Source organism: Mus caroli, chromosome 3 (assembly GCF_900094665.2).
Source record: "Mus caroli chromosome 3, CAROLI_EIJ_v1.1, whole genome shotgun sequence".
Lineage (NCBI taxonomy): Eukaryota > Metazoa > Chordata > Mammalia > Rodentia > Muridae > Mus > Mus caroli.
Window position 1 is genome coordinate 31,426,624 of NC_034572.1, and position 16,905 is coordinate 31,443,528.

Genomic DNA, 16,905 nt, shown 5'->3' on the forward strand with positions numbered 1-16,905 from the left:
TCCATCCTTTAAAGCAGGGCATAGTGGCGCACGCCTTTAATCCCAGCACTTGGGAGGCAGAGGCAGGCGGATTTCTGAGTTTGAGGCCAACCTGGTCTACAGAGTGAGTTCCAGGACAGCCAGGACTACACAGAGAAACCCTGTCTCAAACCCCCTACCCCCCCATCTTTGGCAGGGGGGGGGAGGAATCAAATGGTGAGGCTGGAGAGATGGTTTAGCAGTTAAGAGCACTAGCAGCTCTTCTAGAGACCAGGGTTCAATTCGCAGCACCCATGACAGTTCACACCTCTCCTTAACTCCAGTTCCAGGGCTTCTGATATCCTCACACAGACATCTATGAAGCCAAAATACCAATGAACATAAAATAAAATTATATATTAAAAAAGGGATCAAGTGGTAATACTTGTGGGCATGATGTGGCTCTTGTAGCCATGATAATCTGCACAAAACTGGGCCATCTCTATCTTGTCACACACAGAACAAGGAGTTGGTCATTGGGCCCCAACCTTCCCTAAGGATACACAAAAAGTTTAAGTTCAATGGCAAGTTACCCATGCTCTGTAAATAGCCCTAATGAACTTAACTGGACCACACATAAAGATAAGAGAATAGAATGGGAATAGGAGATGGGGCAATTGGAAAGAGGGGGAGAATTAGCAGGCATGGGAAAATATGGTTAAAATGTATTATGAACATAATAAAGATTTCATTATAAACCCATGTTTATGTAAAAGTAATATATGCTAATAAAATAGTTTTTAAATAATAGAAAATATATAAGCACCTGGCCAAACACATGTCACAAAGTATTAAATTACTGTGTATCTCTTTCCTTTCCTTTCCTTTCCTTTCCTTTCCTTTCCTTTCCTTTCCTTTCCTTTTCTTTTCTTCCTTTTTTTTTTTCTTAATTTCATGTTGTCCCAAAAAACTACCATCATTAAGATACTTCCATCAGAAATATCAGGAGCCATCATAGTTGTTTGCCTTACCACTATTATTTGTGGTGCAGCAGAAGGGAATCTAATGTTAAGGGTAGCACATGTTCATAGGGAACCACTGTGCCATGTAAATGCTAGACACTATTTGCTCTCCATAGGCACTTAAGGAAACTTGCTATTCCAGTGATCTCAGAATGGCAATATATGACAGGGAAGCCTAACTCAACACAGCTTCCAAAATAAGACAAAGTACCTTGTATTAGAAATATTAAGCTGGGCAGTGGTGGCGCACGCCTTTAATCCCAGCACTTGGGAGGCAGAGGCAGGTGGATTTCTGAGTTTGAGGCCAGCCTGATCTACAGAGTGAGTTCCAGGACAGCTAGGGCTACACAGAGAAACCCTGTCTCGGGAAAAAAAACCAAACAACCAAAATAAAGAAATATTAAAACAAGAGCAAATTATTAAACATTTAAATTAAAATAATTTTAACTTTTAAATGTTGATATAACTAACAGATATACAATGTAACACTATTTAGCTGATAAGAAAAAGTAGACTTGTGAAATTTGCAAGTAAATGGACGGAAGCAGTAAACGACCATCCTGAGTAAGATACCAGATCCAGAAAGACAAATATAACACTTTCTTTCACGGGCTGGTGAGATGGCTCAGCAGGTAAGAGCACTGAGTGCTCTTCCAAAAGTCCCGAGTTCAAATCCCAGCAACCACATGGTGGCTCACAACCACCTGTAATGAGATCTGACGCCCTCTTCTGGTGCAACTGAAGACAACTATGGTGTACTTATGTATAATAATAAACAAATCTTTGGAGTGAGCAGGGCCCACAGGAGGGAGCAGGGTTGACTGGTTGTGATCCCTGGTGCTAAGCCTGGTGAAACAAAAGAGAGCAGGGAGGGGCCAGAGCACAGTAGCTCCTGGGTAGAGGCAGCAACGTGATGTAAAACTACAAGCAACAGGTAACTTCAAGGATGTATATATGATATATATGCCAAGCCTGGCAACCTGTGTTCAATCCCTTAGACTCACACAGTGGAGAGAGAGTACCAACATCCTGAAGCTGTCACCGAACCTCAACATTTGCATCATGGTACCTGCACACTCACATACAACACATACACACATGCTTACACACAGACAGTCAATAAGATGTAATCAAATAAAAGTCAAAGCAGGCTTGTCTGAATAATGTAATATCTTACAAAAACACCACTCTCCCAAGCTCTTTACCTGTCATGGTCAATAAAGTGAGTTCTTTGATGGAGCGATAGAGGTTTGATGTGGTATTGGCGAACCTGACAGGTTTTTGGTTGGATTCTTGGAGTCACATATGCCTGGAGTGTGCCATACTGGCCTTCAATCGAACGAATCTGATAACATAAAAGGAAAAGTTAGCAGCATATATATATATATATATATATATATATATATATATATATATATACACACACATTATATATATATTGGTTTTTTGAGACAGAGTTTCTCTGTATAGATAGCCCTGGCTGTCCTGGAACTCACTCTGTAGACCAGGCTGGCCTAGAACTCAGAAATCTGCCTGCCTCTGCCTCCCAAGTGCTGGGATTAAAGGCATGCGCTACCACGCCCAGCTCTAAATATATTTGCCTATGTTTACTTAAGTACTGAATGCTTCAGTTCTGTCTGTCCTGGACTATTCTGAAGGATACAAAACATCTAGCAAACACTTTCCTTCATGAGCGTACAGGAAAGCTTCAGATGGTTTTGGCAGTCTTTAACATTAATCATCCTCCCAGTTATTTCCATCGTGTATTCTCAATTCTCAGTTCATTTGTCCCACACTCATCACTCAAAGGTCCCATGCTCATTCTCAGATAGTACCCTGTATGTCCAAAGGATATGTGCATAATAGACTTAAATATTCACAAGAAAAATAATAAAAACTGGGCATTTTGTCAAATAGAAAAGTAAATTTGGGCTGGTGAGATGGCTCAGGGGTTAAGAGCACTGACTGCTCTTCTGAAGGCCCTGAGTTCAAATCCCATCAACCACATGGTGGCTGACAACCACCTGNAATGAGACCTGACACCCTCTTCTGGCGTGTCTGAAGACAGCTACAGTGTACTTATGTATAACAATACATAAATCTTTGGGCTGGAGCGAGCAGGGACTGAGTGAGCAGAGTTGACCAGAGCTAGTGGGGTTGACTGGAGCAAGCAGAGGTCCTAAAATTCAATTCCCAACAACCACATGAAGGCTCACAACCATCTATACAGCTACAGTGTACTCACATACATAAAATAAATAAATCTTAAAGAAGTAAATTCTTGAAATAACTAAAACTAAATTAAAATACTTCATTTTTCTCAGAATTGGGGGTTATACAGAGGTATTGTTACAAGTCTATTCACAGAAATAAATGCTTCCAGGAAAGAAAGCAGAGAGCATATTATAACCAGTTATACCTGGACTGGGATATTCTTCCAGGATATTTTGATATGACTGGTTGAATCTGGAGAGAGTTGAAAACACCGAGATTGGCTTACTAAACCGCAAAGACATAATATCAGAGGAATGTTCCAGGTGCACAGCCTCTTTGACTTGTTTTGCCAGATCTCTCTCATACCACAAAAGTAACTTCTGTAACTGAGATTTTAGTTCATGCTTTTCCAATACATGAAGGAAATAACCTTTTATCTAAGTGTTAAATATAAATTATTGTTTAAAACAAAACTCGTTGCAAGGGTGGAAAGGAGAAAGGTAAAATTTTAATAAAGATGATAACTAAGAATACAGAAAGAGCCAGTTATAGTGGCACACACCTTTGATCACAGCACTTAGGAGAGGCAGAGAAACCCTGTCCAAAAAAAAAAAAAAAAAAAAAAAAACAGAACAAAAAACAAATAAAAAATATAGAAAGAAAAATAGATATAAAAAAACTACACTTGGGGTTTATTTCTAAAAGGTAAGCTGACATTGGTAGCACAGATCTATAATAAAAAAGAGCATTAAGATAAATGTAAGATATTTATAAAATTATTTTAGTAATGAATATAGCAATTCAGATTTGTTATTTTAAAATTATACAATATGGAAAAGTAGGACAAAGGTGCAAGTCCCTTAAAACTTGACTTCTCAGCCATCTAGATCACTGTTCATTTGTATGGTTGTATTCATGTGTAAACTGAAATGCATGCAACTCTGCATGGATGGGCTTCAGCTAGTGTGGTGGCCCAGGAAGTGGCACTATTAGGCATGGCCTGTTGGAGTAGGTGTGACCTTGCTGGAGTGTGTCACTGTGGGTGAGGGGGGCTTTAAGACCCTCATCCCAGCTGGCTGGAAGCCAGTATTCTGCTAGCAGCCTTCAGATGAAGATGTAGAACTCTTAGCTCCTCCTGTACCATGCCTGCCTGGATGCTGCCATGTTCCTGTCTTGATGATAATGGACTGAACCTCTGAACCTGTAAGCCAGCCCCAGTTAAATGTCCTTGTAAGAGTTGCTTTGGTCATGGCGTCTGTTTACAGCAGTTAAGACCCTAACTAAGAAGTTGGTACTGGAGTGGACAACCCAGCAGCTTCTGCCATAAAAGGGACTACTGGGACAATTGATGCTGGTTAGCTGGAGCTAAGAGATTAGCAGTGATTAAGAAGAGGCCAGCATCACTGAGGTGAAGTCTTCTGGCAAGTGTTTTCTGACAGCACAAAGAAGCTGTGTTCCAGAGATAACCTAGGTTGTACCTCGTGCTGGAGCTGTACTTGGTGATGTGTAAGGGTCAGCCGGGTGGTACTGGTTTTGAAGCATGAAGGGGTCATGAAGAGCAGGTGAGGGCTGGCACTGTGAGAAGCCATGGAAGGCCATTAATGAAGGTGCAGCCTCAGTTATAGTTAATGGCCCAGGACTGAAGGGGTCATGCAAAGTATTTGAGGCTTGGAACCATGAAGAGAGCCTATGAGAGGCTCTTGGTGAAGTCTAGTTGCAGCAGAAGACCACAGTATACTGGAGATGCCAGTACCATGGGATGATCACCAAGGACAGCAGTACCAGTAGAGTGGATCAACCTAAGCTTCGAGTGGTACAGAGGACAGAGCTGGAGAAGTGACACAAGCCTTTTGGAGGAGCTCAGAAGATCATGTCTGGATCACAGACATTGAAACAAGGAGCTATAAAATTGAAGTTGCCTTGGAGACCCTGAGGTTTTTTGAGATGCTAGAGCCACAGGATATCTGCTGAGGAATGCTGCTGCCAACAGGGAGCAGAAACAGCCCTTATGCTGTCTTTATAAGAGTTGCTTTGGCCATGGCACTTGTTCACAGCAGTAAAACCCTAAGACTGCTAGATTAGACATCTTTGCTTCATTTTTAACGTTCAACTTTCTCCTTTCTCATTGCTACTCCTACTGCTATTATCTCCTTTTCATTCTTGTTCCATTTATGCTTCTCCCTCACTGTATACCCTTGGTATACCATGGCACAGTTCTTTCCTTACTTTTCTTCCTATCATTATATACATGTGTGTGTGTGTGTGTGTGTGTGTGTGTGTGTGTGTGTGTGTATGGATCTGCATTTTCTGTTTTTCTTGAATCCCTTCCATGCCAAAAGGCTTTCTAATAATTTGAAGAAATGTCCCCTAAAGGTTCTTGCACTGGGGCCTTTTGGGAAGTGACTGTGTGATGGTTTGAAAGACTCATGTGTTTGAATGCTTGGCACATAAGCAGTGGCACTATTAGAAGGTGTGGCCTTATTGGAGTACGTGTGGTTTGGTTGGAGGAAATTTGTCACTGTGGGAGTGGGCTTTGAAGTCTCATATGCTCAAGCACACACCATCTTCTGTTCCCTGTGGATCAAGATGTAGAACTCTCAGTCCTTCTCTAGCACTATGTCTGCCATGCTTTCCACCATGATGATGATGGACAAAAATCTCTGAAATTGCAAGCCAGCCCCAGTTAAATGGTTTCCTTTGTAAGAATTGCCATATGCTGTCTCTTCACAGCAACAGAAACCCTAAGACAGATTGGAACTTAAGAATTTTGACTAACCAACAAGATTGATCCCTGGATGGATTCCTAATTTGACAGAATCAATGGCAAGTAGTGGAAATATCTGTAGGTGGTACCTCAGAACAAGAAGTGTGTGTCTCTGGGGACAGCTGTCTTGGAGGCAGTTCTCTGTTAGTCATTGTGCTTCCTGGCCAGTGAGGTAAGCTTCTATACTCTACTACAACATGCCTTCCTCTATATGGAAGCCTCTGAAACTGTCAGCCAGAATACACCCTTCCTCTTTTTTTTTTTTGTTTTTTGTTTTTTGTCTTTTTGTTTTGTTTTGTTTTGTTTTTGTTTTTTGAGATGGGATTTTTCTGTATAGCCCTGGCTGTCCTGGAACTCACTTTGTAGACCAGGCTGGCCTCAAACTCAGAAATACACCTGTCTCTGCCTTCCAAGTGCTGGGATTAAAGGCATGCACCACCACCGCCTGGCCCTTTCCTCTTAAAATGCTCCCTGTGTTATTTTCTTCTTCCTCCTTTTTCCTTTTTTTTTGTTCCTTCCCTCCATTTATTTCTCCTCTCCCTCCTCATTATTTGAGCCAGGATATCTCTCTGTAGTCCAAGATGGCCTTGAACTCACCTGATTCTTTTTCTCTTTCATACTTTTCCTGGGTCTCTTTTCAGGTATTATTTCTTCCTTTTTGAATTTAGTATTATTATGCTCAACTTTTCAAAAAGAACATTGCTTTCCAAATGTACTGATATAATCTTGATTGGTGACAAAATTATGAAAGAAAAAAAAAACAGGTGATTCAAGACCAGCACTACAAAACAAAGACTAAAACAAAAAAAAAGAACTTTAAATTTTTCACCAGAACAGAAGGTAATAATTATTCATGTGTGTGTGTGTGTGTGTGTGTGTGTGTGTGTGTGTGTGTGTGCGCGCGCGCGCATGTATGTTTGCTGCTGTTTTGTTTTTTATATAGGTTCTCTTTTATGTGGTACTGGCTGTCATGGAACTCACTATGTAGATCAGATTGGTCTTGAACTCATAGAGATCCTCCTGCCTCTCCCTCCTAAACACTAGGATTAAAGATGTGTCACTAGGCCTGGGATAAAGGAAATTATTAAATGACTAGAATTCAATCGGCAAAATCTAAACAGTAGGAAAATACAATGACTACACAATTTCAATAATTCTATTATAGTTAAACCATGAATAGATAATATATAAAAGTGAATCAGTAGAATTTAAACATTATACTTGATAATAATAGTTGTCCAATTTTGACTGAAAATAGTTATTATATATATTTTTTAAAAAGAGCACTCATCTTTTAAACATTCTAGAATATTTACAAATAAAATACAAGTCCACTGTATCTGCTTCAGAATGATTTTAGGTGGCAAGTGACATAACACAAGATTGCTATGGATTAATCACCACTCCAAGCATGCTTGGACTTTCCAGAATAGAACCAGCAAAGCCAGGCCTGGTGCACCCATTGTAATCCCAGTACTCTGGAGACCAACTGCCAAAGTTCAAATCCAGCCTGGGCTACAAAGTGAGACCAAACTTAGTCCCCACTATCCGTCCCCTGACAAAAGGCAAGAAAACTAGAAACGAAAGTTCCCGTTGGAGGGAACTTCCAGAGCAATGTTCCAGAGAAGGTTACTGATTATGCAGTGCCTAGGATAAACTAAAACCCACTGACCATTCCAAAGATGCTACTTCAAACAGATTCACTTCACAGTGCAGCAGAACGACATCATATGTAAGACATGCCAAAGGAAAAGGAAGTTCAAACATTCGGAAATAAAGGTAATGAGGCTGGAGAGGGGTGTGAGTGCATACACACACACACAGACACAGACACACGTAAACACACAAAGTCACGACCCCAAACTTGTAAGACTTGTCCTTGAGCATCAAAAACAAAAATAAAGAAATAAAGTCAATTTCTAGCAATTTTACCTTGAGCTCCAGCCTGGTGGTATTTGCCTGGCACCGATAAGTAGCAAGAAGAAAGTTGTCGTTTGACTGGAAGAATTTAAAGTTGAGAAACAACAAAACAGCATTAGTAATAATTTGCTATTTATTTGAATAATGCTCACTTAAAAAATAATTAGGAGCAGCAAGACGGTGAGGAAGGGGCCATATAGCTATGGAGAGATGACTGTTTGTCTTCCTACTTTTTAAAATAGTTCAAATTCCCAACATTTCTTAAGAAGCCACAGTCCAGGAAACAAGTTTTAAATTAGCATAAGCTTTTCAAATACTTCCATGGTGATGTAAATAAAACTGGTTGTGTAGCAGGACCTAGGATAGGGCCTAGATTGAGTTACCAGAGGGGCAGGGACATGAGTGCAGGGTTGAGCCTGGGCAGGGCCTCAGAGTAAGGATGTCTGAGGATGGGGAAAGGCCAGGCAGATTCTGAGAGAAAAGCCCACATGGAAATGATGCACGCAGCAGCTTCAAACCCTGGCAGCACTACAGACGTCACTCAGTGCTGCAACACAAACAGAGACAGGAAGGGTTCCGTTTGCTTTGTAGCTCACCTCTGTGTCACAGCTGCTGAAGCTCACAACAGCAGAATTCTTGTCCACATCAAGTAGATCTATTGGAACATCACTCTATAGCAAATATTTAAAAACAGGAAGGTTCAGACAGAAAACCTAACGGTAGCCACAGAATGCCTACTCTAAAGGTTCTCCCTAGTTAGAGTGAATACTTTTAACTTATCTACTCTCCTCCTTCCCTGTTTGGCTGTGGTGTTTGAGAAAAGCTCTTGCCATATACCGCTAGCTACTGTACACCTCCACACATAGGCCAGGCTGACACCAATCTGCCTACCTCTGCCTTTCCATTCCTGGGATTGAAGGCATGCTTAACTCCTGGCTTCTCCATTTGTTTTTTGAAAAAGGGTCTCACTAGGGAGTCTGGCCTTAAAACTTAGGTTCCTCTCACACTTCTGAGTGCTGGGATTATAGCTGTGCACCACCATGCCCTGCCAATGGCTTACATTTCTAGAAAGTAAGTTCAATAAATAATTTATTTTATTATTATGTATTCTTTAATATTTAGGTTATCAGAAATGATAGAACATTCTCTCTTATCTCCTTAAAGAATAATCTCCCTGTTCTTTGCTTTTATTAGTGAAAAGAGGTTATCATGGGCTTTAATCATGGAGCCATTCTGAATCTAGGTATGGTATGTGTGCATGTTCATGCATGTGTAGGTGTCTTTCTTGGTCATTTTCCACCTTAGTTTTTGAGACAGAGTCTTTCACTAAACCAACTAGCTAGGCTAGCTGACAAGAAGGCCTCAGGGATTTACCTCTCTCTGCCTAGTGCAGTGTCCTAGACACAGCAGCCCATGGATCCACACCCAAGTCCTGATGCTTGCACAGCAAGCACTTCAGCAACTCAGTCATCTCCCTAGCTGACGGCTCATTTTTATCAAGCTGAATTTCATCTGTTACAGAGACAACCAGGTGACCTCCTCAGCAGAGCAGTTTCTAAGAGAAAGTTGCTGCCCTGTGGTGTGTGGGACTGGAGCTCCTAGAGAGGTTCAGTGTGGCAGTCTGTGAACTAACACAACTCAAGAAGGTTTCTTCTATTTAATTAATAATCCATTTCATTATTGCATCTTTTTGACAGATACATTTTCTTCTTCCAATTTAATACCCTTTCATTTTTATGGGGTTTTCATCTAGTTATTTTCCATTTATCTTTTTCTATTTCATGGCTATATTCCAACTTAGTTAAAAAAATAGTTGTTAGTTACCCATTATTATTCCTAATTCACCCTTTGAGATTGTCTACTTGTCTACTTGCCTAGATGGAATCCACTGGGTTAATAAGTAAGCTACCATCTTAGTACCTAGAGATTCAGAAAACATTTTAATAAAGGCATTAAATATCTGAGGCTTCCTTGCTTTGTTTGTTTGTGTTTGAGGCAAGGTCTCACTTGCAGCAATCCCTCCATCTCCGCCCTGTGAGTGCTGCAATTACCGGCTAAGACACGGCACCTAGCCACATCATGGGTAGATTCTGCTGGTTGTGGTGGCACATGCCTTTAATCCTAGCACTCAGGAAGCAGAGACAACCTGGTCTACAGAGTGAGTTCCAGGACAGCCGGAGTAACATAGAGAAACCCTGTCTCAAACAAACAAACAAACAAACAAGAGCTCCTAGAAGGTGGCCAAGAAAGAAACCCTGTCGTCCTTTCTATTCCTCCTGGAAACTAAGGTTCACTTACATTTGGTTATATAATAAATAAAGCTAAAGATATAACTAAAATAACCCATAAGTAAACTGGTTACCTAACAAGATTTGTAAGCATTTAAAATTACTGTCTAGAATTTAAAATGTTTATTAATAATAAGTGTATGTGTCTGGTTTGCCAAAAAGACAAATCTAGCTTAACAGTGAGAGACAAGGCATTGTGCTTACCTGTATTAAGACATTATCTATTGCAGTCCGCACCTCTAAGACGAGGCTGTAGCTAGCATCTTCTTTATTCAATGTGAACTTGTCATTTATACTGAATGAAGGGACTGTTGACTTTGCTTGGCTTGACTGTGAAGACTGTTGGTAATTTTCTCTCTCCTGAAGCACCTTAAACTGCAGGTGTTCTATTTCAGACCTGCAGGAAAACACACACACACAATCTTATCTCCCACTGACATTTGAGATCCCAGCAGTGTGCACAAAAAAAGTGAGATATTTCCCTTTGCGAGACCAGGCTTAGAGGCTAAGCTATTTCACACCAACAGGAACACGTTTGCTTCTATGACTAGCCAAATGAGTCCACATCATTTATCATTGATCCAAAGGCTAAAACATCTGCTCAGTCCAAGAGCAGTAATATTAATAGAGCTCTATCAAGGCAGGCTGCAAATTACCAGCTCTCACACATTACCATGGTGGCAGCTGCACACAGCGCTGATCAGAAGAGAAACCAATACAAGAACACACAGAAGACCTAATGACAAACAAAAGCATGAAGCCAGTTAAACATACACTTTTCTATAGGTCATTAAGGTAGACGCACAAAATAGGGAGGAAGTCACCAAATATTAGCATGTTGGAAACGACAAGGATGGTGAACCAGTGGCACCACTGGGAGTCCATCAACTGTTACAGCAGATTCTCTATGAGTGTTGTCCAGGGGTGTTTTGTTACATGCAAATGAAGTAACAGCTGGGGCAATATGAAGGTAGCTAGCCCAAATTCAGGGAGAATGGTCTGAGGAGAGCGAATGGGATGTATGCAATAAACAAAGGAAAATATTAACTTATCTAGGAAATATTTCTAATCAATATTACATTATTTACCCCAATATTCCATGTGCTGAATGAACAAAAGAATAAAAATTTGTAACACAGCTTATATTCTAATATGATCAAGAAGGGGAAGACTATATTATTAAAACAGCTATTGGGGGGTGGACAGATGGCTCAGCTGTGAAGATCACTGGCTGTTCCTGCAGAGAACTCAGGTTCAATTGCAGCATTCACACGGCAGCACACAACTGTAACTCCAGTTTCAAAGGATCTGACAATCTCTTCTAGGAATTGCTCTGAGGAACTAGTAATAGTCACTAGCTCTATTTGATGCTTTTAAAAAAGTATGTGTGTAGCTGGTCTTTGCCACTTGGTGGGTTTTGTTTTCCACTCTTTATCCCTCAGTTTCACCCCTATCACAAGATTGAAGAGTAAGAAGACTGGATATAGAAGGGGGCGGGGGGAGAGAGAGAGAGAGAGAGAGAGAGAGAGAGAGAGAGAGAGAGAGAGAGAGAGAGACTTGAGTCTAATTTCTTTCCTTTTGTTTCTTCTTTGAGCAGGACTACTAACAAATCACACACACACACACCCCGCCCACCAACCATCAACCACTGTGATGGTTTGTATATTCTTGGGCCAGGGAGTTGCACCATTTGGAGGTGTGGCCTTGTTGGAATAGGTGTGACCTGGTTGGAGGGTAAGACCCTCACCCTAGTTGCCTGGAAGTCAGTCTTCCACTAGCAGCCTTTGGATGAAGATGTAGAACTCTCAGCTCTGCCTGTGCCATGCCTACCTAGATGCTGCCATTCTCCCACCTTGATGGTAATGGACTGAACCTCTGCACCTGTAAGCTGGCCCCAATTAAATGTTGTTTCTTATAAAACTTGCCTTGGTCATGGTGTCTGTTCACAGCAGTAAAACCCTAACTAAGACAACCACCAACCACCAACCTGCCTCTCTCGGGGCCCTAGCATTTATAGATTCTCTGAAAAGTCCCCAGAATTCCAATGTCCCACAGCTGCAGAAAGTGTCTGCAGCTGGCAAAACCACATCTCTGCTAGAGCAGGAGACAAATCATAGTCAGCTGCTGCAGTCAGGCTGAAGCAACCCCACATCCCTACACCTGGAATTAAAACAAAAGCACAGTTTTATATAATATTTCTGTGTTTTTTAAAAGAAACAATTTTTCAGAAATCTCAGTACATATGTGTGTGCTATACATGTGTGTTCACATGTTTACATGCATGGAGATGCATTGTGTATAGGTACATATGCAAGTATGTCATATATGTGTGGAGGACAGAAATTGATGTAGGGCCTTCTTGTCACTATTTATCGAGGCAAGGTTTCTCACTGAACCTGGATTTGTAACTGCAGTTAGTTTAGCTAGCTAGTGCCTGCAAGCCTCCATCTCTGCTTCCTGAGTGTTGGGATTGTAGGTAGACCACTGTCTTAGTCAGGGTTTCTATTCCTGCACAAACATCATGACCAAGAAGCAAGTTGGGGAGAAAAGGGTTTATTCAGCTTACATTTTCCACATTGCTGTTAATCACCAAAGGAAGTCAGGACTGGAACTCAGGCAGGTCAGGAAGCAGGAGCTGATGCAGAGGCCATGGAGGGATGTTACTTACTGGCTTGCTTTTCCTGGCTTGCTCAGCCTGCTCTCTTATAGAACTAAGACTACCAGCCCAGAGATGGCACCACCCACAAGGGGACTTACCCCCTTGATCACTAATGGAGAAAATGCCTTAAAGCTGGATCTTGTGGAGGCATTTCCCCAACTGAAGCTCCTTTCTCTGTGATAACTTCAGCCTGGGTAACGTTGACACAAAACCAGCCAGTACACCCACCCCACCTGCCCAGCTCTTTCCATTGGTGCTGGGGATCTGAACTCTGGACTTTATGGTTTCCTGGCAAGTGCTTTTTCTGCTGAGCCACCTCCCTATTTCCTATCACAGAAACTAGGATGCCCTGAATGAGCCAGGCATATTAGTTTGTATAATGATTTCCTAGTGGTCTTTACAAATAAGAACATGCTAATGGTAATTGTGGCATCTCTTCCCTTAACAGTTCTTGTAGCCTTTAACTATGCCAAAAAGGTGAGCTCTTACTTCCCTAACATGTTAGCAAGGGCTACAGGGTCAATAAAGTTTTATCATCTTCCATTTCCTTATTGATTTCCTTATTGTATGTGAGCATGGGGTTAACTCTTCTCAAGACATATTGAATTGAGTGGGCCGTGAAAGCAATCTCAGAACTGAAGGGAATCAGCATTACTCAGGTCCAGCAAGAGAATTTTACAGATAAGAAGGGTTCACGGGCTGTCAACATTAGGGTTAAAGAAGAACTCTGTCACTTCTGTTCGTTTATTTGTAAGGCTTTGGGAAAACAGCAGCAAACACTGTAACTGCCTCCAGCTGAGCAAATGAAAACAATGCGATTCTGGATCAGTAGGACAGACTAATGCCCTAGGTGGGTGCGGGACAGCATACCTGGGATCTAGCACCTAGCAAAAAGGGTCAGGAGTTCAAGGGCATCCTCAGCTACAGAATGAGTTAGGGAACACCTTGGGCTATGTGAGACCATGTCCCACAAAACAACAACAGAAAGAATAATGCACAGGGGGGGTATACTTCAAACTCAAAATATTAATCAGTACTTATGGCTAATTTTCTCAAGTTGACTTTTATAGATGTATCATTCCTACCAATAAAATAAAGCATGTGGTCCTATGATTAGCAAGAAGAAACAGGTGCAAATGTTGAGACAGAAACAGCAAAGAAAAAAGCATTACCTTAGGGCTGGAGAGATGGCTCAGCGGTTAAGAGCACTGACTGCTCTTCTGAAGGTCCTGAATTCAAATCCCAGCAACCACATGGTGGCTCACAACCATCTGTAATGAGATCTGATGCCCTCTTCAGGTGCATCTGAAGACAGCTACAGTGTACTTAGATATAATAATAAATAAATCTTTGGGCCGGAGCAAGCAGGGCCAGAGCAAGCAGGACTGACCAGAGCGAGCAGAGGTCCTGAATTCAATTCCCAGCAACCACATGAAGGCTCACAACCATCTGTACAGCTACAGTGTACTCACATACATAACATAAATAAATACATCTTGAAAAAACCCCATTACCTTAAAGAAGAAATCTTATTTTGCATTTCCTGATTAAGTTTTAGTTCTTCTCCTGGTCCACTTTCCTTATGAGTTGGCTCTGTAGTCAGCCCTGTCACCCAGCCTGGAAGATGAATTACAATCACACATGACTCAATGCTGAGTGCAATAGCAGGTAGAACCCCCAATTACACCCCCTATGTCCATCACCATCCACCTAAAAGCCCAGGGCTTCTTAAAAAATGGAACAAAAAGTTCAAGCTAAAAACTATTCACACTATAAAGGAAGTACTCAAGCATTTCATGACACTGCATTTTCCCTGAAGTGCTACAATCTTTCAATTCTTATAAACTTCAGTTTCCAAGTATGGTATAAGTCAGTACATTCTAGCAAATTCAATGTGGCTGACAAAGCAGACTTGGCTGTTGCTAATTATTGTCATGGAAATTTGCACTGGTATGACTACTGTGAGATTTTTTTTTTAAACATCAAAATTAAGTTTTTATATGAAATGCATTAGGCCAAAACATAGTCTTGATTTTAGTAAATATTTCCTCTTTAAATTGAACAATTTAATTTTAAAGGTACTAGAGACAGGCTAAACTGTCTTCAAAATATTACTCAAATTTTAGATCTAACACAGGGCCCTACACATTTGAGGCAATAAAACCCCTGAACTATAGCCCCAGCCATTTTCCTTATCTCTTTAATACTACATTTATTTGGATAGGGAGGGGCATAAAGGGCAATATGGCAGGGCAACTGTGTGAACAGGCCAGGCAACATGCAGGAATTGTTCTCTTCCTCCCAACACGGCATCTGAGGATGGAACTCAGTTGTCAGGCTTTGCAAGCACAGGTATCATACACCAAGTCGCTCTCTCTCTCTCTCTCTCCCTCTTCCTCTACACACACACACACACACACACACACACACACACACACGAATGTAATAAAATTAGTCAAAACCTTTATTAAACCTAGAAGTTTTTCTTATTCTTTGACTACAGCTATCATTACTTACCTGAATATGTGGCCAGCACGATTTCATCATAACCATCTTTGCCTACACAGCCACCCTGGATCGAGGTGACGCTTTCAGACAGCATCTAGAGTAAATGTAAAGTCCACTTCGCTAACATTGAAACATTTCAAAGACATGTTAAAACAGGTCACAAAACGTTGCTTCTTGTCTCCAGATAGTCAAAACATATTTAGTGTATGTTCATCATGTGCAAACACTGAGGAAAACCTGAACGAATGCTAGAAAATTCCAGCATTTTTAAATATAAGAAAGAAGATTCAAAATAGCTAGTATATTTGTGACAAAACTACATAAAGAAGAGATGTTTGGTAAATTATATAAACAAAACAGCTAGGAAACGTAGTCTGTAAATTATATAAATTATATAAACAAAACAGCTAGGGAACTTAGTCTGTAAATTATATAAATTATATAAATTATATAAACAAAACAGCTCAGGAACGTAGTCTGTAAATCTCTTCAGAGGGTTCTTTCTATTTCTCTAATGAAAATAATCTATGCTTTCATTGCATAATCTTAAATTAACGTCTAGAACTTTTATCATAATCTTATGGAAGTTGTACATAATATTTTAAAGCCATGGCATTTAAAAATCATACCCAGAGCTGGAGACATGGTTCAGTGGTTAAGAGCACCGGCTGCCTCTCCAGAGGTCCTGAGTTCAATTCCCAGCAACCACATGGTGGCTCACAAACATCTACAATGAACTCTGATGCCCTCTTCTGGCATGCAGGCGTAAATGCAGATAGAGCACTCAGATAAAAGAAATAAATCTTAAAAAACAAACAAAAATTCACATCCATTGACTCTAAATACCAGGAAAGTTGTATATACAAAATCATTGACATTGAACGTAAGAAACAGCAGTTAGAATAACTGAATGCAAGAGAATAAACATTACATTGTTCCTTTTCCTCCTTGAACTTTAATTTTCATTTGCAGTGTGTGGGCATGCACACTCCAGTGAGAGTGTGGAGTCAGACAACCCTGGCGAGCTGTCCCTCCTGTTCCACCTTACATGGCCTTGGGGACTGAAAGCAGTCTGCCAGGCTTGTGTGGCACCTCCACACACTAAACCGTCTGGCCAGATCTACTGCTTTTAAAAGTCAACATTACTCTCTCTCTCTCTCTCTCTCTCTCTCTCTCTCTCTCACACACACACACACACACACACACACACATTTGTGCATGTGTACACATACATAGTGTGTATCAACTTTTATTTTCATTGCACTTTCCCCATATATTTTCATTTTAGTGTAATATACTCATGCTCATGCATTTTAATATAATTAGATAGAATTCCTTTAACATGGTTTTATATTTATATGTATTTGGTAGGTGAGGTAAGTGCACATGACTGCACCCAAAAAAGCGTGAAGCCTCAGAGCATCTCAGAGCCAGAGTTACAGGCAGTTGTGAGCCATCGCCACGCATCCAGGGAATAAAGTGTGGGTCCTCTGCAAGAAGAGTACTAGGAACCTGTCAGCAGGACCACCATGACCCTACTGCTCTCTCCTAAGAACCGAGCCACACTGACTG

The 16,905-nt window shown here is 40.9% G+C and overlaps 1 protein-coding gene across 1 annotated transcript in view; it reads right to left on the reverse strand.

The window, feature by feature from the left end:
• Bbs7 (Bardet-Biedl syndrome 7) overlaps positions 1-16,905 on the reverse strand; it is a 35,688-nt gene that overhangs the window by 6,548 nt on the left and 12,235 nt on the right. The window contains exons 9-14 of the mRNA XM_021158072.2: positions 15,343-15,427; positions 14,340-14,442; positions 10,371-10,563; positions 8,475-8,549; positions 7,891-7,956; positions 2,186-2,325 (exon numbers count right to left, since the gene is read on the reverse strand). Coding sequence (XP_021013731.1) covers positions 2,186-2,325; positions 7,891-7,956; positions 8,475-8,549; positions 10,371-10,563; positions 14,340-14,442; positions 15,343-15,427 — 662 coding nt within the window. The remainder of the gene's footprint in view (positions 1-2,185; positions 2,326-7,890; positions 7,957-8,474; positions 8,550-10,370; positions 10,564-14,339; positions 14,443-15,342; positions 15,428-16,905) is intronic.